General features: G+C 41.8%; 1 protein-coding gene across 2 annotated transcripts in view; it reads right to left on the bottom strand.

The window, feature by feature from the left end:
• The window catches only part of NTRK2 (neurotrophic receptor tyrosine kinase 2), a 379,554-nt gene that overhangs the window by 225,486 nt on the left and 129,969 nt on the right, over positions 1-24,099 (bottom strand). The window contains exon 13 of one of the 2 annotated variants that reach the window (XM_061200556.1): positions 628-5,687. The exons of the other annotated variant lie outside the window; for it this stretch is intronic. Coding sequence (XP_061056539.1) covers positions 5,650-5,687 — 38 coding nt within the window. The 3' untranslated portion in view covers positions 628-5,649. Of the gene's footprint in view, positions 1-627; positions 5,688-24,099 lie in introns of those variants that run through there. 2 annotated transcript variants of the gene reach the window in all.

Below are 24,099 nucleotides of genomic sequence, written 5' to 3'. Positions count from 1 at the left end.
GGGGTGTGAAGTACAGGCACCAGGTTAACAGTCAAGGTTCAGGATGGTACCTTATCTTCATGCCCACTTGTCTTCCTCTCTCTCCCCCTCCCATGAAGCACAGGTCATCGTGTTCATTTGACCACAAAGTTACTTAGAATGGAGGGGCGAAGCACCAAGTATACCTCCTTCAGGAACCCGAGTCATTCCAAGTTTTGAAAATACCAAAGAATTTCTCACTGGATATAAGTTTTATTTTTTTAATTCCCTTAAACTTTTCTGTTGTTTAGGATTGCCTTTTAGCCAATGAAAATAGATCTGATGCAGGAATCAGTAAACCATAAATGTATAACTCACATTGATGAAAATCTTAAAAGTCGTATTTTTAGAAGAGACTTATTCCAGAATCTACAGTGGGTTTGGGACTCCCCCCAAACTCCCAGTGACATTTCTCACACTTTCTTCTAACACCTTTAGTCTTGGAGACCACCAACGACACACGGGGTGATGGTATGTATTTGAAGAAGGGGGGAAACATACAAGTCCCTACAGAGAATGCAAGACACATGGAGATAAATTATAAAATTTTATTGGTTTGTTAAAAAAAGATGAATGAATTCAGCAAGTACATTTATGGTCTATCCACATTGTTAAAACAGCACTTAAAAATAAAATAAAAATGATTATCCATTATTTACAGGAAACATGAAAAAAATGACTTTAAGACCTGGAACATTATGGGGAAAAAAACGGCATGAGAATGATTCACAAGCTGCCTATATGGATTACAGCAAATGGATCTGAACACAAAATGAGGATTTGCCTTTCTCTGGAGTCTCTTGCTATTTTTTTCCTTTTTGTCTTTTCAGCTTCATTGAGGTATAATCAACAAAGAAAATTGTAAGATATTGAAAGTGTACAGTGTGATGATTTGACATATGTATACATTGTGAATAGAATCTCTTGCTATTTCATATTTGTTTATAGAAGCTCCATTCATAACTAGACTGTCTTAAAATAAAGGTGGTGAAAATCTCTGTTCTTTTCTTTGCCTTTCACACACTTATTTTTCTGTGAAAACTAAGACTCCTGACATGGCCAATGTCAACCCATCTTGGGTGCTCACTAACGACCAGCCCAAGGCTCCAAACCACATTAGCCTGAATTAAACTCAGGGTGATTTCTCTGTAAAAATCAGATGGCTGGGCGGTCCCTTTGTTCCTGAAGACCAAAACAAGGAAATGGGCTAACTTGAGATGAAAACCGCCTTCTGTAACAACCGTTTTCACGTCACTTTCTGGATTGGGAACTCTGTTAACTTAATTCAGCCTGGCAGCACCCTGCAGAAAATTACATCCTTGCCCTGTCCAGCAGGGTCCTTAACCTTCCCAGGTGCCCTTGAATAAACCTGACATGGTTTGCAGGTGCTGTAGGTGTGTGAACACAACAGAACGCACTTAATAGAATGTCTACTTCTGTCCTAGTTTCCTGGGAGTCCAGTCTGCTGAGTGGCAGAACCCCGAGGGGTCCGCCGACCTTGACCACACAGGAATGGCACAACCCACGTGGCTGCATGCAGCAACCCTGTGAAGACCCTGGATTTTATGGAATCTGTCTGTTACCTAGAGTCTGGACAAAAGAAGATGAAATGAGCTTCTATTGTAGTGGGAGGAAATTAGATGAAAACAAAAGGAGGAGTTCTAGACAGAAAACAATAGAGCAGGTGAAAGTGGAAATCATCCACTCTCGGGTGGAGGGAGAGAAGAGTTAATATAGGTCCCGGTTACTGCTTTGATTCCATTTTGCAATGGAAAAAAAAAAAAATGGTGTGTGCAAAGCAACCAATAAAGCAAATAAAAATAAACTCTCAGTTTGTCATGGAGTCAATTTAGAGTGTTAGAGAGAGAGAAAAGAGCCAAGGTTTTTAAGACAATCAAGAAAAAAAAAGAGGAGAGGAAAAGCAGGAGCGCCTCCATCATGCTGGCCCTCACTCCTGGCAGTGACCTGAATTCCTGCCTGTACTCCTTGAGCTGTTTACTCCTCCAACTGCTGAATCCTGATGGTCTCTGCTCTGTCCGAGAGGGAGCTGCAAGCCTCAACCACTCTGGGTGTGATTCAGGATTACCTGAAGGACTTGGAGCTAAAAGTAAAGCTCTGGGTTCTGCATTGTGGGCTTGGAGCTGGGATTGTTCACGTCTCATCTCTGCTCCCTACTCTTGGAAAGAAGACTCCATGGGTCAAAAAGAAACCAGTCCCTGCTGCAGACCAGGAGGGAAATTCCTTGAATCCGACTGTCTCTAAAGTTTGTGGGGATTCACTTCGCCTGTTGAGAGATGGACCTCCTTTGGCCTCAGACTGATGTATCACATGATGACAGTGGGAGTTTCTTCATCTTTCTCAGCCGCCTCGGAGGGTCTCAGTGGGACCCGATTCAAGATACAGGACCTGAACCACGCCTCTTGAAGATGACACACCTGTTTTTCTTTTACCAATGGCCCTATCGGTATGTTAAGGACACCCATGAAATGGGGCCATGTGCTTTCCCATCTGAACCTGGCTGCACCTGAGAGGGCCAAGCGACATGAACACTGGTGAAAAGAAAGTCGTGTCAGACAAAATAGGAAGTGGGACTCACTAGGTGCCTCTGGCCACGTGGAAGTGGGGCCCACTGGGGGATTGGGGGAAAGCATTGCTACAAGAGAGTTCCAGGCAGGGTGAGAGAGCCAAGGTCCCAGCTAGCGAAGCTATAAGACAGCCCCAAATTAAATGGCATGCTGCAGATCCCTGGGTTGCTAAACTCAAGGGTACTAAAGCGCTCGATGGTGGTGCCAGGAAGTGCTTTAGCAAAGACAAGATAGCGGGATACGGTAAGAGAACAATGATCTTGCTTTAAGACCAAAGTAACAAACTGGCAGCCCACAGACATGTTTTGTTGCCCTACATAATGTTTTAAAAATAACTGAGCCAACTTTTTAAAAATAGGGACATTTCAGATAAAATGTCCAGGTTTCAAGTTTCTCTTAAAGAATCAGAAGGTTTGGAAATTTGGGCCTATCCCTGGGAGGCACGAGTTGGCTGGGTCTAGGTGACAGCTGCCCCACTGGAGCAGGGGGTGTTCACTTATCCGGCCCACGTTGTTCAGTTAGGGTACCTGCCTGGCACTGAAATGCCACAGCCTTGTTGGAGGGTGACAGACTTGATTTCAGCAAAACTGCCACCTTTCCTTCTCTAATGCTGAACAAATGCACGATACGTGCCTTTAGGAAGCTCGAAAAAGATTCATTATAGGGGACATCAAAAGCAAAGGATGACAGAGGTGGTCTGGAGTATAGAAATGAGAAGCTGGGTTACTGATTGAGCTCTTCAGGGATTAAAAAAAAAATGAAAAGAACACAAAACCATACGAAACCATTTTCTAATAGCCTGATGGCTTCATCGTTCCCTAGGAGATGTCAACTGCTCTTTGATAGATTCAATTGCCTTATCTCTCCACTTTTCTCCATTATAAAACAAAAATCTAGCCTGCAATTCTTTTAGCTGTTGAGGGTAAATATTCTTTTTTTTTTTTTAGGGTCTGGGATACTTCTAAAATAGTCCTTAAACAGTTCATTGCCTTTTTTATAGCTTCATGGAATAACATAAAAGCTTTAAAAAAAATTGTACCAAATGGCCGATATTTAAGAACCCTTGCCATCCTGACAGCCTCTGCTTGGCTCTCAGTTTGAATTTCATTTTTCTTTCAGGGGGCAGGATTTCTACAATTAGCTGGCCATTTTGTAAATCAACACTTTTGGGAAAGATCAAAATCTAAGTAGTGACAGGAACAGTCATTCAACAGTGAGCAAGAAAATGGGAATTCAGAGAATATTCAGACCTCCCCATATGCAGGGTCACCTGCCCTCACACTCAAATATCTTTTAGGAAAGACAGCTTCTGAGAACAGCAGCCTGTTTATGCTTTGGAGAAACCGCCCTTCTTTCAGGAGTGGGTATAGAATAGCCAAGTCAAATGCTGTAATCCATAGGACTCCGTGAAATGTCTGCATCAAGCAATTACATACTTAGCGGCTAATATAAAAGATACAGTATAAAATATTCATCACGCATAACCTTTTTATATCAAGCGGTGCCTAAATGGATCCTGGTTTATTGAGATTAATGCCTTGGTTACACAGGATTCAAAACAATGTTTCCAAACATGTTGGACTAGTTAAAAAACTATAAAACCTTAAAGCTGAACTGCAAAACTTGAGTAACCATCTCCCCTCCAAAAAAGGCTTTATTAAAAACGTCAGTAAGTTTCCAGTTCAGCTGTGGCATCTATATGCAGACGTTAACAGTCAGAGCCAACTGTGTTTTCAAACAAAATGCTCCAGGCCTGGCTCTGAAGTTCCCCTAACAAGAGGTGTGAAGCGGGGCAGGGGCAGCCAAACCTCACTTCAGGACAGGGATCCTGCCTGCTACACACTAAGCAAAGCGTACAAAGGCCACCGTGAAGGCCAAGTGCGTGAGACAGGTGTCCACATAAGACTAAGTCAGAGATGCAGGATTCTGTAGCTCTAAGGCTGCCCTTGCAGCATTGAAGCTGGACATTATAAAGCACATATTCATTAGCGACCTGCCACCTCTGTGCTGCTGGGGTCAGGAAGAGCCGTCCAGCCCAGGAAAACCCAGCAGAGTGTAGTACGTTGTAGGGGGACTAGGCTTCTTAGAATATAGTCTCCTGCTCACAGCAGGCCAGCCATTCTGCTCGCAGGCCTTTTCAGAGTAGAAAAGCTGCACTTCTGTCATGGGAACAGCATGAGATGCTGCGGCCTTCTTACTCGGCAAACTTCTAAAAAGCAGGTGGATCACAGAGGTCAAATAAAAGGACATATGCACCATATGCATATATTTCACTCTTTTTTCTGGAACTGACTATGACTAACTGAAATCCACAGCCCCTGACCAAATAGCTTTTTCTTTTCTTTTTTTTTTTTTTTTTGCCTGATGATAAACTTTAAGGAAATCATTACTGTTGACTGCATGGCTCTGGACCTTCATGGTCAGTGAAGGAAAGAATCTCTCGGGACATCCCCAAGTCCCCACAGCGATGGTGGATATGCCCTTAACTCTTTTAGTCACTGCATTCTAGGTGGAAAAGTGAAACTTTTTGAATTCAGTACTGATTAAACAACAGCAGAAAACAATGCTAAAATTCGTGTTAAATGGAGATTAGACTGTTTAGTGTGTACTTACACCTGTCCCTAAATTTAGATTTTTTTAAACTTTGCAGTTCACCTTTAATAAACAGAAACATTGAAAATCAATACATTTCCAGTATGGTCAAACAGCACACCTTTCCAAAGAGAGGCACAATCCAATGGCATTTCATTTCCATTTTGTATTTGAACGATTGTGAGAACAAAAGAGAAGCATTAATTTAAGATGTTTTCTTGACTTTCTTAGCTGCCTGTGAGCTGTCTCTGCATTGGTGTCCCCCATTCACAGCTCACAGCACCTGCAGGCTTCGTGCAGTATCTCCTGCAAACACCACCCACATCTACCAGAAAACCCCAGATCAGTGGCACTTCCCGGGAGAAGCCAATGCCAGCCCCAAGAGTCCAGCTTACAAGGCAGCATCAACCAACAAGCACCACAGCCCCCTTCTCTGTCTTTTCCTTTATTTCAGCTACCCATCCAGTGGGATCTTATGAAACAAAACAAAACCTAAAAGAAACACAAAATAAAACATAAGTCATGCTCAAAAGAAAAATCAATGGAAATTAACATGCAAGTACAGTCACTATTAAAAGAACATAATAAATAAAAATCAAAATTAAGACACAACATGGAATATGCTTGAAAACGTAAATATAATATAATTACAAAACAGAAATCAGGAGAAAATGGGAGTCTCATTACCGAGCAACTTAGTTTTAAACTTAAAACCGATTTTACGTGACACATGAAACACAAGAAAGAAATGCAAAGGATTTCTGCACACGGTTCCACCCACAACTGTATCAGATGTTAACATCTTAATTTAAGGAGGAGAAATCTGTGCACAACATAAGATGACTCCTGAATCATTTTTATATATAGGGACAAAAATAAAATTCAACAACAAATATCTACCCAAATTCTCATTTTCTTTTCCCGCATATAAAACCAAGTTATTTCTAAAATAACTGATTAATTACTCAGCCATATCAGAGAACTGGCTGGCTTTAACCAGTACAATATTGAGCCCACATGAAGATTTAGATTCTTTTTCAGAAATCCTACTATTAAATAATTAACCGCCTATATTTAAGTACCATACCATAACTATGGCACATATATATAATCTATTACATAGCATATGGTATACAAAATGAAGTATATTGTATGTATATACATTACTTACACAATATAAGACATATAGTGTCTAGTACATATAATATATAAAACATATATAATACTTAACATCAATTCATTCTACAAACATTTACTGAGAACTGACCAAATAGTAGACACTGTAATGCATGATGCAAAAATAAAGAAAATAGATTCCTTGACTTCAAATACTTCATTGGCCACAGATGGAGAAAGATGAGGGAATAACTTACACAATAGATAACAGCTAATCTACTTTCTGTGGGGCTGTCTTCTAAGCTCTTTGCCCAAATCAGCCCTTTTAATGTCACTATAACCCTAGGAGATAGGTTCTATTATTGCACTCTCTTTACTGGTGAGAAAACTGAGGCCCAGAGAGTGAAGCAGCTTGCTCAAGGTTAGACAGCTAGTGTGTGATGGAGCTCAGGTTCTGACCCAGGAGCTCTGATGCTATAGCTACCCTGCCGTGACCTTATGTGGAGGGACAAACTCTCTGTGAGCTTGCCTATGAAAACCCAGCAGGAACAGGGAAGGGTCTATTACATAGAATTCTGTGGGTAATGTGCATGAATCTTCATCAGATTCCTAAGTGACAAAATAGATGACATCATAGTAGAAACCCCCAAGACGTTTCCAAGACGTTTTAAAGTTCAGCTTTGGAAGATGCTTCTAAACCCTACCCTCCAGACTCTCGATCTTCCTCAACCTGGTGTCTGGTCTGCCAAGTGCTGGTGTCATCTGCCTCCAGAGCTGTCATTACCATCACTAATCTGTATCATCATTTACCACAACACTAAAAGAGTCCACGGAGCTTAATTTCCATGGCATTTCTCTCTCCCGCCCCTCCAAGTCTCAGGAAAATAACTGGGGACAAAGGGCAAACATCGTTTATGGATTTAATCTCCCACAAAGCACTGAGAATTTAGGAAGTACACAGTGGCACTGGTTAAGTCTCCTTCATATCTGTCTCCAGTCTCTTTCTAAAAGTTCAGCCTCCAGGCAAACACAAGCAGCACTAGTTTAAGAGTGCATTATGGCACGTAGCTCGAGCACACCAAATGAACTAACCAAACACCTTAGCTACCCTTTCAGGTTTTAAGAGGGTGGATCTCAAATTCCTTCCCACTGAAACAAGTGGATTAATATGAGGATGCCAAGTTTGCCAGTAAAAACAGGAAACACTTGGTGATACAAATAGAAGACATCACCCCCAAACGAAATGATTTGTTGATTCAATATACCAGTTTCTCTGCACATGCAATTTTGAAGGGTTTATTTAATGAAAATAACAGAACAGATTAAACTGCTAATGCAAATCTTATTGCCACTGGGGTTATGGTACAAGAACTTGAAAAGTGTACTGATGTCAGAGTGTTTAATCGGAGCCAGGCCACTCTTCCTTTGCTTCTATTTGCCACTTTCTTCTGCCATGAACTTCCCCAACCTCCACTACAGGCTCTTTAATTATTCCAATTGGGAGACACAATTTGCTTGGTTAGATGCAAGCTCCTTCGGACTGCCATTCACTCAGGCTGCAACAGCATTTTCCCCATCTAAGTTGATGTCGTGTCCCTCTTTAACCTTCTTCTGCTTTGCCTTTGCACCCTTCTCAGAGACACACATCTCAGCTCCACACACCCATGCAAGAAAAGCAAGTGAAGCCACTCTAAAAAACACACTCGATGATTTTCTTGAGGAAAAGCCAACTTGTTACAATGATAAGCAATATGCAGTGTCTGTATTCAAAGCATCACTTATACCACCCCTCACCTCAAGGAAGGCACGTCAGCCTCCTCTCCATACCCTTGATTTTCACGTACTGATATGCCACCATCTCGTGAAAAATTAGTTTGATTTAAAGACTTGACTATTTATAAGGAAATGCATCCAATGCTTCATGTTTCCAAGGGGTTGACAGTAAAATTCAATTAGGGCCCCAATTTACCTACCGGGATCTTATGACTTATGCCCTCTCATGTTATAAGAAACTCACAAAAGGGGCCACAAAATGATATAAAACAATAGATAATTATTTTCTCCTAGTGAGGGGGAAAGTTTTTAGACCACAACAAATGGCTGAACATCTTGTGGATTTAGCAGCCAAAAGAGCTGTCTAGCTTCTGAGCCTGAAATATAGATATTTTGACAATGTGACATTATGAAGCGTTTGCAGAATTCCGATGGTGTACGGTAGTTATCCTGACAACAGCTCCTTTATCAAAAACAACTCTAGAGAAACTCTGCCACCACTGCTTACACTTAGTTGAGCTAAATAAGAACAAGGATAAAGCAGGTGCTGAATGAGAAATGTGATGTAAAGTTGAAAGCAGAGAAGAAAAACCCGGATGTGTCTCTATTTGCTGATTCCGGATCTGCTCATTGACCTCTCCAAAGGGAAGGACTGGGGGGCTGAAGGTCAGTGAAGCACTGTGCTTTCTTTGCCATTGGCTTCCGACTCATTTAGATTTCTTTACATTCAAACGTGCACACATTTTCCTCCTATTACTCAGAAGCAATCAGCCATAAAATGGCAAGGATCTGCAGTACATTTAAATTAACAGCAATTTATCTGGAGCAAAAAGGAAAACTGCTGAGTTGAAAGGATGCGAAGGGAGCAGAAGAAAGATGCAGCTGCAATCTAAAAAAGCAAATCTTATCACATTTGTCTTTGGAGAAGTAGAAAACGGCCAGCTTGGTGTCTGCAGGGCATGGTGCCACTTTGGAGACAGGATGGTGGCTAGGGTGCCAGGATAGCAGCTCACCTTCATTGGAAAGCAAAGCAAAGCAAATGTCCCCAGAGCCTTCTGGAAAATGTTTACCAGGTAAAAATCAGAGAATATACTCCTGTGTTCTCATAGTATTAGGTACCTAGGAAATGGCAGGGGCAAAAGATTTCCTTCACAATGTTAGACTTGAGCCAGGTGCAATTCCATTTTATTTCAGCACTTGGGCTTAAACCCCAATTGTCCTAACTTGACATCTGTGGAACATTTAATATCTGTTGGTTGTTGCATCAACTAGCCCTTGCTGTCGTGCTTTTTCAATTTTGTTTTATAGGTGACTCAGCCCGAATGGCTGTTGTGATATGTCCAAGGTCACCCAGGAACAGAGTGAGAGCTGAAATCTAAACCTCTGGATGGTCAGTCCATCTTTTAAAATGGTATCACCTGCGCCTGTAGCAGAAATTTCCCAATAGGTAAGTTTAGGTCCTGGTACTTTCTTCTCTGCACTCATTCCAAAAGTTGCTTGACCATTCTTCAAACACCCCTTTTGCTTCCTAAGGATGTTCCTTTTGTCTACACACCATCACATCTCCTAAGATCTCCTTCCACCAAGCAAGGCTTCACCATTCTTGAGGATCCAGTGTAAAAGCCATCTCCTACGAGAATTTAGTCCACCTCCTCTTAATTTCTCTGACTTTCTCTTCCATTCATTCACATGTTCTTCTTTTGTACTTTTGCTAAACTCGTATTTCTTTTCTGTTTACTTTCCTGCATCCCAGACTTTAAGCACAGGAGGGCAGAGAGAGCAGGTCTCCACATCTTCTATGCCCTACGCTGCCTCGCATGCTACCAAGGACAGAATGCATTTTAAGTTTTAGCATAGTAATATCTAAACTCTGAGTTTTATTGGAGAACTTTGATGGACTTGATAACAGAACCAAAATGGAAGAGAGGAGAGGAGACAATACAATGTAGGGTCCACTGCTTCTCATTGGTAACTGGGTTAATCAAATCACTTCAAAGCTTCCTGTACAAAATCACACATTTGGTCAGAAGTGCACTGAAGCTTGCAGAGTTAGACACAAGAACACCCACTGAGTGCCTCCTGAAGCATTTTAAGCTCCTGGGGAAAAAGGGCTAGACTTAGTTCATTCTAATTCTCATGATGATCAAAATTATGGGGTGTGGGAATGGGAAAAAGGAAGCTGCTGTCCATTTGTTAGCTGGAGACAAAAACTAAAGTAAATTGCTGAGGATGGTCAGCATAGTTTTTAAAGCCCTGGTTTGACTTTGCAAAATGAAGTTTAGTTATGAGCTGAAAATTAAAGCAGGAAACACAAAGTTCTTGGCAAAGCTCGAATATGTAAGGGAAGCAAAAGCCACTGCACTATTAAAATTCAATGATTCTAAGGAGGATGTGATCTGATCAGCAGGGCCTTATGAAAAGTGGCCTGATGAAAAGTGTCCAAGGCCACAAGCCCTACCATGTCAGGGATTTCACATAGGATGGGGAGCTCGTCCAAAGACCCAGGCCATTGCCGTTATCTGGGGAGTCACCTAAAAGTGCTGTAGGCAGAGTAGGAAAAAAAAAGATAGAGCTTGTGGTTTCAGGGGCATTAAAATACTCAGAAGGCTTTCACTACAACCACAGTGAGAAACCCAAATCAATCTATCGTTCTCCTGTGGGGTGTGTCTTGCTTTCTGGCTTATGACAATAAACATATATTGCAAAATCTATAGGGTAGCTCTTTGTAAGGTGAAATGATATCTTCTTAAAGACACTGTTTCATGATTCTCAGACCAGACGCTTACCAATGACTCAAACATTCAGTGCATAAGCATGGCATTATCAATTTCATTATAGAAGACCATGTACTTGCTGCTGTCACAAATATAAATTTGTGTCTAGATTTGTTTTTGCCAAAATACTCCAGACAGTGATTCTTCTTAGTACCTGAAGCCAGAGTACTACAATCTAGTGTCCAAATAGGAAACAAATGACATAAAACCTATTGCTCAATTAACCTATAACTACAGAAACCAGCAAGAACCTCAAACATACACAAAGGAAGTTGCTCGACTCTGCTCAGTTGTGGGTGAAACCATTGCCCACAGACCAAAATGGGTCTGGAAATAAATTTCTAGAAAAGTAAATAATGCATAAAAGAAGCAAGAGAAAAGAAGTGGACATGGATCAGCCAGAGCCTGTCTGATGGTGATGATGGTGGTGGTGGTGATGATGATGATGGTGGTGGTAATGATGATGGAGGTGGTGATACTGATGGTGGTAATGATGATGGAGGTGGTGATACTGATGGTGGTAATGATGATGGAGGTGGTGATAATGATGGTGGTAATGATGATGGAGGTGGTGATAAAGATGGTGGTAATGATGATGGAGGTGGTGGTGGTGATGACAGTGGTGGTGATGACAGTGGTGATGATGATGGTGGTGGTGATGAAGATAGTGATGATAATGAAGATGAAAGTAGGAGATGGAAGAAGGAAGAGCAGGAGGAGGAAGAGGACTTAAAGGAAAAGCATTGCTATTGATACACTTGGGAGCATGTAAAGAGGGTAACCCCAGTTATTGGAAAGTGAACATGGAGATAAAAAGGCCTCAGAGCAGTACCACAAATCCATGTCCAAGTTTAAGCTGATCCTTCAAAGAAGAGAGTAGGTAAAAATAAAATTTGTCCTGGAGCACCGCTTTTTCATCAGGCACTCAAAGCCACACTTCAGAAACAGAGTTTGAAGATTATTAATACTTAGGATGCTTGCTAAGAAAGCAACTATTGGGGGGTCTTTGGAGTGCCCAGTATCCCTGCTTATTATTGCAAAGCTGGAAAGTCAGACCCACTAACGGTTCCAGTGAAGCAGAGAGGAAGGTCTAACAAATTACCTTCACCTGAATAGAGGTATCTCATAAATCTCATCTCCATTTAAATTAGCAAAGTGCACAAGATAATGAAACCTCAGCTAGGCACCAAGTATTCCAGAAGGCAAAACAAAGAGAAGTGGAGTTGATAATCCCCATGAACTGACAACAATAAACATGAATTATCCAAATTTGTCTGAGAACGGGCTCAAAAACAAAGGCCTTTGTGCTGTCTGGCAATGGACATCTTGGGAGGTGGGCTGCCATCTGATGATCTGGTGCAGACAAGGTGAAACTGCCAGAGGCCACGTCCTGAGGACTTACCTGTGGCTCTTCAAGGAGTCTAGTTGGTGCGGTCGCTCCCCAACACTGCAACGGTTCCCTCTCTCATGTGTTGCTGCTGCATCACTCCCTCCTCACTGCCCAGCCCCACAGGCAATGACATTACCGCCAGCTGCCCTGGTTCCTGCCCCCAGACCACAGCTCTGACTCCATGGCTGCTGCAGGCACACGCAGCAAGCTGCCTGGCTTCAAAGATTCTTCTCTGGCCTCCGCCTTTTATCCAGAGAAGTGGATGTGCCCAAATTCAGAAACAGGAGATGATCACGGGGCGGGAAGGAGGTCCTCCACCCAAACGTGCCCTTTTCCTCTGGTAATTTTTCTCCAGGACACCATTAGCAGAAGGACTTCCATCATCTCAGATGTTATCTCACTAGAATGAGAAATAAAACGTGCCTCTGCTGCACAGCATCTGAGATGTGATGGGAAATTTTGTGTCTGGAAGGTGGTTCACCTGCCCTTGGTGAGCCTATGTGGGACATTACCTGACACTTCTCTTGTAGGTAAAAGTTCAAAGTCCCAGATCAGACCCTTCAGAAGTGAATCCAACTCAAATTCCAGTAGTCATCTCTTACCTTAGCAAGGTTTATAAGGTAATAGCCCAGAGCTGCTCATCAGTCTAAAAGAGTACCAGCCCATTCCCGCCACCAAGAACAGGATCTATGCTCCAAAAGTGTTTCTCCATCAGGTAGAACCCACAGGATTCTGGTGCCACAGCCAATGGTCTGCACGCTCCTTATGAGTAGTAGGTGAGCCATTTCAAAAAGCCTTAATAAAGTGAAGGTCATACTCTATTCTCAATAGGAAACTTGAAAAGTACAAAGTCAATCCCAGAGTCACAGCCTTATATGCATTCAGACTTAGGCAGCCAGCAGAACCCCCAACATGACTTAAATTAACCCCGAAGTTCTGGAAGTCTCCACCGTTGTGACATTTTTATTTGCTCAAAGAGTTCATTTTGGAAAAAGTCCATCCCACCTCACTACCCTGACTAACCCTGCAGCAATGCCTTACGGCAACTGGACATATGCCAACCTCAGAGTTGGCATGGCAACACCCCTATCTGAGAGATGGAAAGATCCTCTCGATGCCTTTATCCTTTCATGTGGTAACACAGAAAGTCCCTTTATATTTCTTTGGTTCAGGTACAACTCATACATGGCGAAAACTCTGAATTTTCAAGAGAGTGCATTTTTACACGCACCAGATTTCACAGTTTATTTTCCTTTTTAAATAAAGTATGCATGGCATACATGGCATACCAAATATAATAGCTTGGTTAAGAATTATAGCAACCATGCCAAGAAGCAACTAGAACCAAGACACTGGAAAAACAATGTATCCTAGTTTTTTTTCTTTTAATGAAAATTTAGTATAGCCAAACATCTGACATTATTTTAAGGAATGTTTTCCATACCTTACAGGAAGTTCTCTGCTGAGTCAAAGTGATTAAAAGGGAAAGGCTATTTACCTTGTAACTCTACACACATTCTTAGTTCAAAACAGAAATCACCATCTACGTAAGCACAAGAGGCATTCAAAGAAAGACATGTGAGGGACAAATGCATTGCCTTATGTGAAAGCTGTAACAATTTTAAAATGTCACATAGATGAAAGGACAGAGTATAATTACACAGGCATAGCAGGAATGATTGGAGTATAAGTTTTTTCTTTCATTCTTCATAATTATGGCCATTTACCATCCATCGTTTAACTATTCAAGACCCTAGAACTTTACTCACAGCTACCACTGGAATTAGAATTTTAATAAGTACAGTGTCCCTACATGTTTATCTTCTCTGTTAATTGCATGAGGGCTGAAAGAAAACCACCTGGATGGCTGCTTAGATAGCAAGAAGCAGCCTGAAGCCAGCAGAACTGCGTTTGGATCCTGCCCCTGTCCCTCCTGAGCTGTGTAACCCTGGCAAAGTTGAGGGGCTTCTCTGAGCCTCAGTTGCCCATTCTAGAACAGAGATGAAATAAATCTAATATATTGTTATGACTAGAGTTGATATGAGTACCTAATACTCTCCATGCCATTTACAGTTTCCTCAGCTCAAGATAGTTGCTAGAATTATGACATTTAGACAAAGTTCCAAGCCTTAGAAATTCCAAACTATCCCACTGATTAACAAAACACAATTGGACTAATCTCTCTCCTGACCTTGGTCCACCTTCATTGAGCCCATTTAGGACTTTGTAGTAAATGCTCACTATGACTTTGAACCAGTTAATGACTATATCCTTAAAGCTCTCAAGATTGGAAGATACCTTCACAAATGCTTGCCTGGTTCCAGGCTGTGTAACCAAGTGTCTTTCACTTTCATCTCCCAATTTTCCATCTTCCTGATTTGTTTTTCTGGGCTGTCAAAATGACTTTTGGGGTATATATATTCTCTCTCTCTTTTTCTCTCTCCCTCTCTCATGTCTTATTGTCTCTGCATCTCTGGGTCCTTCTCTCATTTTCTCCTGTGGACTGGGAAAAACTGCTGCATATGTTGACATCACTGTATTTGTTTCTCGAGTAGAACTTATGTTCTAAATTTCAATACAATATGGTTTCCTCTTTAAAAATCTAATATAGATTCTACTTTATTGGAAGTTATCTTGCCATTGTGCTGCTTTGGTTGTTTTGTTTTGTTTTACTCTGCTAAAACACTGGGGGCAAAGAACATTAAAGCTAAGTACCAATCAGAAATGAAGATACACCATTTCTGAAAATATTACTAAATAATGTAAGCAAGAGAAATATGGCAATTTATAAAAATTTCCCTACACCTTTTCAAGTATATATGAGTCACATTTAACACACTTCTTTTGGGAAGCGGGCTATCATTTGCTTATTGTGAAATGAAAAGGAAGGTTAGCACTTCCATTTTACAGATGAAAACATAAAGGCAGAAGGGGGCTAAGTGATCATATTTCATTTGATTTAAGTATATGATTTTTAATGCATTACAGTTGATTTACAATATTGTGTTAGTTTCAGGTGTACAGCAAAGTGATTCAGTTATACATATGTGTGTGTATACATATATATATTCTTTTTAAATTCTTTTCCATTATAGGTTATTATAAGGTATTAAATATGGTTCCCTGTGCTATACAGTAAATCCTTATTGTATGTATATGTTTCATTCAGTAGTCACACAGTAATAAGCCACCTTCCACTGTGATAACAGGATACCAAAATGTCTTTTTAAATTATCTTGTGTAATTCAGCCTAGCACTTTAGGACAAAAAATTCTCCAGCTTCCTTTCCAAAGTAAGGACCTCTGTCATCCACCAAGGAATAAATGCCTCAAGAACCAAGGGGACTTTAAAGTAGACGAACCCTTGCTCCACCCACCACTGGGGTGTTGCTGGGATGCTCTTGTGCTACTCACTAGAATAATCATGCCTCAGTGCTTTCCAGATTTCCAGTCACAGGCATGAGCCGGACACTCTAACCCTGCATCCAGTCAATTCAGCAGCCACTGCAAACGACTGCTTTCAACTGCATTTTCAATCACAGGTCCAAATAAATTCTTTGTTATGAGCTATAAAGTAAAAACTCCCAGAAGGGAACTTTGCCCAAAACTTCCATCTTCACACTCCTGCAAAAGAGTGGTCCTCTCAGTTAGAAGCCCTGGGATTGCTGGAGGAGGGCTGTGCTGAACCATATAGCTACTAGAGCCATGGGCTGGCCAAGGGTCCTCTCCCACCACTCTCAGGAGGTAAGATGCTTTTCGATGCCAAAATGGTGGCCACTGGTTGGTGATATCATGAGTCTGAAGATTGGCCAGTGCCAGGGATTCAGGGATTTCACACCCATGGTGGAAGACATCTGAGAACCATTCCATGGCTTCAGTTCAATTCCAGAACCACAAAAAAAATTTGCAAAAGGATTTTGCCTTCATCCACAGTTCTAGGAGTCTACAGTTCCACAACTGAGGAATACACATAGATAACAAATATGAAACCTCACCTTGATAGATTTTCAGCTTACCCTTGTCCTAGACACCAGCACCAGCTGCTCCAAGGCCAGGGGAGAGCCTCCAGCCACACGTCCTCTATATCCAGGGTTGCCTCTGAGACGTTGCTCGTTTCCTCCCATCTAACATCTTCCAGCAGTAGCTAAATGAACCAAACCCTAACTAAATTTAACTGGCTAATTGCACCTAAATACAGTTACAAAGCCCCTTCAGAAGATTCAGTCAATTTCTTGAGGGAGAAAGTAAATGTTTTACTATATAATTATAAACTTAATTAACATAAAATAAATTAATTAGGGACTTGTGCTCGTAATGAACACCACAGTTTAGCTGTTTATTTTTTTATTTTTTTGTTTTGTTTTTTTTTTTGGTTTTTTTTAAACATCTTTATTGGAGTATAATTGCTTTACAATGTTGTGTTAGTTTCCGCTGTATAACAAAGTGAATTAGCTATACGAATACATATATTCCCATATCCCCTCCCTCCTGCATCTCCCTCCCACCCTCCCTATCCCACCTCTCTAGGTGGTCAGAAAGCACTGAGGTTTAGCTGCTTATTGCTGTATTTTCCAGGGGAAGCTAAACCTGGAGAAGAGGGCTAACTTGTGCTTTAACTAATTCTATCTCACCTCTCCCACCCCCAACTGAACTGTTTAGATTTCTGGTTTATACTCAGTAGCACAGCATCTAAAATCCTACAGATTTCAAATGGAGAGAGTTTCTGTGCTAACCTCTAGGAAAAAGAAAAATTCCCATCCTAAACCATCATAGCTCCAATAATTCCTAGCTGGCAGTTTGCTGAAATAACAGATGATTATACAAAGCAAGAGTTCTCTGTCCCGAAGTATAATGACAAAAACTCACCTAGAGCCGAAATAACCATCTGCCACAGATTGTTCCACATGGTTTGTTTGCTTGTTTGTTTTTTAATTCCGAGAAAGAATTCAAAAATTGTTTTGGCAAAGAAAGATGATTTCACAAAAATGACCCAGTTTCCAACCTGTATTGCCTGAACTATTGTCCTAAAATTTTTTTTTATCTGACTTAGGAGAGGAGGAGGCTGAGAAGAGGACCCTTGAGGATGATCTTGATGGTGCAGAGTAAGTTTCTGGTAAGTGAAAAAAGTCTTGTTCTAATTTTCAAAAGTGTCCATAATTTCTAGGAACTCCAGCCTGCATCTCTCATACTTGTTTTCCCCCTTGATTGCAGTGAAGATGGAGAATAGCTGCTATGCAAAATCTGACCCACGGGGAGGTAGGAAAAAGAGTGGTTGAGAGTAAGGGTCTGAAGCTAGAACACACAATGATGGTGCGACCGTGGGAAGACTGTCTCAGTGTCCTCATCTGTGAAATGGAGCTAATGATAGTATTTAATTTGGGGCTCCTGCAGATTAAATAAGCTAATACATACATAGCAAGTGCTTAAAAAAGGGTCTGGCACCTAATACACGTTCAATAAGTATTAGCTATTTCTGCACTGTAGCTCTTAGCTTTTGTCCCTTTGAAACAGCTAATGTTGTATGTTCAAAAAGAGTTGCAAATGTTTACTAATACAGCTCTAATTTGTTGGACATTCTGGTCAATACATGCACCAAATGGAGAAGACAATTCAGGGCTGATATTGTGAATAAAAAGAATCCTCGTGTTTTAGATAAGAAATGATCTATGTTGTCACAGAATCAGAGAACTTAGTGAAGAAAGGAAACTCAGAGACCCTGCAGCCCATGCACCCCAGACAGTCTCCCCCTTTCATCTCAAGGACACAGAGCTGGCAAAGGGCAAACTCAGGGTCCTTGTGGTGCTGGCTACAGACTCAGAGCTGGAACAAAATGTCAACATGGTGAGAGTTTCTTTCTTTTGGTGGAAGCCAAAGACAGAAATGGAACCAGTTGTTTTTTATTTGAAAATAAATGTCCCAGTGGATCTGGTCTGGGAGTTCTGAATGCATTTCTGCTAAATTACCTATTTATTTTATTTTATTTTTACTGAAACATTAAATTGATTTCCACGTGGAGGGGAAGTGGAACCCAATCACTGTGTTCAGCTATCACAGGATCACCCATGACTGGTTATACAGGGGTTATCAAATGTTTTCTGTGAAGAGCCAAATAGTAAATATTTTCAACTCTGTGGGATACATAGTCTGTGTCACAGCTAGCGTGTCATTCTACCACTGTAGCATAAAGGCAGCCACACAATATGTGAGGGAATGAGTTGGCTGTGTTCCAATAAAACTTTATTTATAAAAACAGTTTGCCGATCTTTGATTGATGCAACCACCTGCCTGATAGTGTTTTTACCTTATTTCCTCTACTTTTTGCTACCTTAAGCTTCCTCCTTAAATGAACATTCATACTGTTTCAATATTCTTACCACGATATGATCGATATGCAGTAGAATCTAATTTATGGCATACTAGAAAGAAAAGCCAGCATGAATTTATGAAAGCTCTAAATTATGAAATATGTTTAAAGAAATGCAGCTTTATTACTTTCGTATACATATAGGAATCGAAATTAAGCCAATAAAGCATTTCCAGCATGTTTTGGCAAGTAGGGGGTAATTCAGCCTTACCCAAAACTAACGAAGAACTTAAAATTACATAATTCATCAACTGTTTTCATGAGATTTCTTCTAAAGGGCTTTAAAGGTTTGCTCCCTAAGACAGTGGAATTTGATTCCTACCACCCCATCTTATTTCCACTATTAAAGTGTTAATTGATTTGGTGATTCCTTTGTTCACAGAAGATGCCCAAATACTCCACCAAGCCAATTTCTCACTACTTTCATGATCTGAGTCAGCCAGAGTTTTTGAACTATCAGAAAAACTACACAAATTGTAATCTTACCACATCATAGACTCATACCGTCTTTTGAAACAGCTTTACTGCTCTTTCTCCGAGTGCTTCTATCTGACCTTTGGCAGATATCGTGGGTTGGCTATTCAAAATCCATCCACAAACCCCTTTTCCCTTGTCTCCCTCTACCTTTTGAGGGAGAAAAGCCAATATAATTGATTTCCCAGTCTCCCTTGAAGCTAAGGGTGGGCATGGGCCACGATCCTGGTCATTGAGGTACAGCTAGAAGTCCAGGGGCGGGGGTCCTCTCTTCTGGAATTAAAAGGCCAAATCTCACTGCCTTCTTCCTTCTTTCTACTTGGGGTGTAGATTTGAAACCTGGAGGCAACACAGCCATCTTGAGACCACAAGGTCATGAACACGAGGAAAAGGTCTACCTGCTAAGGATAGGAGAAGGGAAAGGCAGAAAGAGCCAGGGTCCCTGAAGGCACCATTAAGCCACCATACAAGCTTTGGATCCAGGAATTCTGGCTGTGTGAAACAAATAAACTTCTGTCTAAGTGGTTGCTTGTTTTCGCTTGCAATTCTAAATGACACAATTCAAGGAAGCTTTGGGCTTTTTTCGTTATTCTCAGGGGTAGGGAGAGGGAAAGAGGGAGAGGTGGAGGGAAAGAATGACTCTAAACTAAAGAGCCCTACCTACAACCAGAGAGAAGTAATCAGCTTTCAAGTGACACTGTGGCATCTGTGTGACACCTGGAACTCTCCGCAATGACCCATGTTACAATAATGTGGGGCTGAGAGGGGAGCCAGGACAGAAATGCCCTAGGGACAGCCACCCTGGGGCCCCAGAGAGCCAGGGAGTGGGGGGAGCCAAACCTCCCCCATGCCTCTGAAAGGGTCACAGAAGAAACCCCGAGAGAAGAATGCTGCCCTCAGTTACATGATCAAGGAGACAAAGAAATTTGGGGCAGGAGAGGGGGTTCCAGGAGAGGAGAACTGAGCAGAGAAAAGATGCAGTGTGAGTGTATAACTCAGTGAGCCAGGCACTGTGGAGGAGGCATGGGGACCAGCCAGCCCTCAGCCAAGTCCTGGGGTTAGGGAGAACCACCAGATCCCCTTGGTGTCTGAGGATGTGGAAGCTGAGGAGCCTGGGGTTGCTTCTGCCCGTGGTTGCTCAAGGAAGCAGCTGCCCCACACGTATCCGCTCCTCCAGGGGCCCCTGAGAGCTGTACGATGGTGCCGTGCTTGACCTGAGCCCACGTGCATGATGGCCGTGGGCCCTCCAGGTTTCCCTAGAGCCCAGAGCTCTGAGCGAGAACATCGATAGGTGCCTGTTGCCCAAGAGGGGCAGAGAAGGGGCAAGACTGTCAGTGGGCATGAAGCCAGGCAAGGGAGCCGCAGAAGGACCTGGGTGGGCCTGATGCTGGAGGCCACGGCAAGCCTGAGAACATCGGCAGTAGAGAAGCCCAGGGTAGAGGCCAACACCAAGGACCAAAGGCCAGGCAGATGCCGGGGGAAGTCCGCCCCAGCCCGTCCTTCAGATCCCTGAACTTTTGGAGTTTACCCGAAATGACAACATTAAGAGGAAAATAAAGACCACAGATGTTTTCAAGTCCTTGACTAGGGAGGAGTTTTCATATTCTCCCCAAATACAGATTTCATGAGATTGTGCTTTTGTCTCCCCTTGTTATCTCGCTCAGATTTTGTCTTCTCACCAAACACAGCGAGATGGATGCGTGTCCGTGAGGGTGAGATGCTCGTGTTTCAGATCAAGACATGAAGAAAAGGAATCCTGCCTCCTTAACATTAGATTCAACCTTTGTCCCGGACCTACCAAGTCCCTCTACAACCAAGAATTTCCCTCCTTGGACGATACTCACACCTACCATAATTACAAACGTGTGAAAGAGGGCAGACAGCGAAAAGGGGGAGAACGGTGACCATTTTCTCACATGCCTGATTGTGTGAGGCACCTTGCATACTTTCACTCATTTAAGGTGTGCTTTATCCTCATATCAGAGATGAGAAAACAGAAGATAAGTAATTTGCCCAATCTCCAACAAACAATAAAACACAGCTATATCCAACCTCAAAGCACACTGCATTGTACTGTTTTGGTTCGGTTTTCGTTTTCACTGTGCCATTTTGTTAGCCCATCTGAATTGCCTTTTTAACGTGTTAACTCTCTCTCCCAAACAGGAAAGTAAAGAGTCCTCAAGAGCCTTTGCCCTTGTCCCGTAAATAAATGTACCAATGGCAATGGACACGGAAGCCCCCATTTTGAGGTGATGCCTCATTCTCATTACTAGTCAATTTCTCCCAAATCTTCTTTCTTGTAGTTGGGTGTTTTCATAGATACAATGTCTCCTGGTAATACTGTCAAATGCTGAAGGTGAGGGTTAAAATATTCCTGGATGTAGCCCCAGACAGATGCAAACATCAACACCTGAGACCAGCAAGCCTCCCTCCTTGCCAAACTTGCATCGCTGGACATGAAAAGAAGGCAGCTTGAGCTTGTGTGGAGTTGGATGGGTTATCTGAAACCACCCCCTCCGTGTTCCACATCAGGGCCTGGCATGGATTTTCTGAAAAGGGCCAGGTAGCAAAGATTCCCAGCTGCACTGTCTACATGGTCTCCCTCTGAGGTAACCACTCCACTCTGCTGTTTTAGCGCAAAAGTAGCCATTGACAATGACATACGGACGTGGCCATACGCCAGTAAAACTTTATTCACAGAAACAGATTTGGCCCACAAGTGTTCTGTAGTCGTTTCTGTAATCCACACAGTAGGAGGGTTAGTTGCCCTCCCTCCGTCTGAAATAGAAGAGCATGGAAATTCTTTCACGTTAAAATATCTCAACCTGTGTAATATAAGCTTACCTATACGCTGTACCCCAAGTGTCTTCTGGAAAAATTCAAAATCTTGTTTCATAAAATTATCATCTGTGTTTGTGACTGGAGAAACGAATGCCTCAGGGCAGGCAAATGGTCCTGAAGCAGTGCGGCGCCAGTGGGACACAGCTGGGAGAAGATTCCTGGCCGCACTCACCATCCCCAACTTCACCATATGAAAAATGCTGCCTCTCAATTAGTAGCGCAGAAATAGTAGTACTTTCATTATGACTCACGCTCTGCAATTTAGGTCATGCCTACGGCAATCAATAAAACCCTCCACTTAGATTCTCCATGGCTAATTTGATCCCCCCCCACCCGCCCTAAACAAGGAGTTTTTTTTTTTTTTAGTTGTTTTCAATTAAGCCAATTTGTCACAGACACTTCTGTTCTCTATAGGGCATTTTCAACCCAAATTTCTCTTTTGTTTTGAAAATAGCAAAGTGGGCGAAATGCATGTGCCAGTGTTAGGCTCAAACCACTACAATGTGTCCAAGGAGTTACTGAAAATAGAGAAGAGACCTCAGTAATCTCACACACACGCACACACACACACACAGTTGCCTTCCTTTACTGTCTCATTGTGTGTGTTCTGTACACACCCTTGAGTGAGTGGCACGTTAGACCCTGATGGTGGTGCTGACGGTGATGACAGCTGCACTTTATTAGGCATCGCTACGTAATGGACACCGTGGGAACCACTTCCCACGTGTCATCTCAAATCCTCGTGACAGCTCTGCTCTCCCTGTTTACAGAAGAGGAAATCGAGGCTTAGGGGACTTACATAATGTCTATTCTACAGGGAGGCTATGAAACGCTGAGGGCAAAAGATAGCTCAGAGTTTAAATCTCCACCTTACTAATGTGTGACGTTGAGCAACTTTCTTAACCTTGGGCAAGGCTGGGTGTTCTCATTTGTAAATGGTGATAATTACATCTTCCTTAAGACTGTGTTGAAAGAACCAGATGAGATGATATCTATAAGCTTCTAGATGGATGCCTTAGCACATGCATTAGTCTGAACCAGAAGAAAAGGCCTCTATTTAACCACTGTCTTAGCCTAGGAAAGTGATAAATTCATATGGCTCAAACTGATGATGTCTCAGCAAAGGGTAGTATTGTTATTATTGTTCCAGAACGATAGCAGGTAGCCAAGAAGGGATTTTAATCTGAATGTGACTGATGGTAAAGGCCAGTCCTTTTCTGCTAACTTAGTGACCTTTACAGAAATACAATGATATTTCTTATGGAGGATTCTCTTGATATACGGAAACTGACATCAGGGAGCTGGTAAATGACAAGAACAACATGAGTATTTTTTTATTTTACTAACAGCATTTTATGAACGGACAAAGTCCATTTCACAATCAGCTTGGTATATCCAAAACTTGTTTGAAGTATATTAACCAAATGTCAGTTGAATAAAAATGTGAACTATCTCTCTCCTTTAATGTATGAAGGGTTATGATCTACTGAAAATTGGGATCTGCCTCATTAAACAGTTATAATTAACTCTGCTCATAATATTCCACAGTGGAATTGCTGCTGTGGTTGATTAAAACTAGGAGGATAATTCAGCAGCATTCGATGAAAGAACAATCAGGTTTTCTCTTTCATATTCCATGATGGGAACTGGGATTAAAAATAACTTTCTCTTCCCAGGATGCGGAATCTTAGGGTAAAGAGACTTCCCCTCAAATGCCTGTCTGCTCATTGACAGGCTTAAAAGAAATAACTTCCCATCTGAAACTAAACCATTTCTTGTTGTTTTACCATGTTCCCAGTGGCTACATATGTTGAAAGAGTCCAGGCATTTTTCAAGCTCGAGTTGCTTTTTTAGACAACATCTTTCAAACCCAGAGATAACTATAAAAAACCTATTTCCCTAAAATATGAGATTCTAATCTCTGGGGTGTTGCCTCATAAGACTGTAAAATCCAATCAGAAAGAGGAATTTCTCCACTTGCTTTTTTTCTAAATAAATGACAAAACATCATTCTTTGGGTAATGAATAGAGAGGAAATACCACAGTCAAGAAAACATTTGAAAATATTTGCATAGTATTTTGACTGGAAACCACATGTGTTCTCCAGAACTTTTCAGGGTGTCTACCCCTGAGGTGTCCACAGTCAGAAAAACTCTCTGGAGAGAAACTTTTA

The sequence above is a fragment of the Eubalaena glacialis genome, chromosome 9 (genome assembly GCF_028564815.1).
Source record: "Eubalaena glacialis isolate mEubGla1 chromosome 9, mEubGla1.1.hap2.+ XY, whole genome shotgun sequence".
Lineage (NCBI taxonomy): Eukaryota > Metazoa > Chordata > Mammalia > Artiodactyla > Balaenidae > Eubalaena > Eubalaena glacialis.
This window is presented reverse-complemented; position numbering and strand designations above follow the sequence as displayed.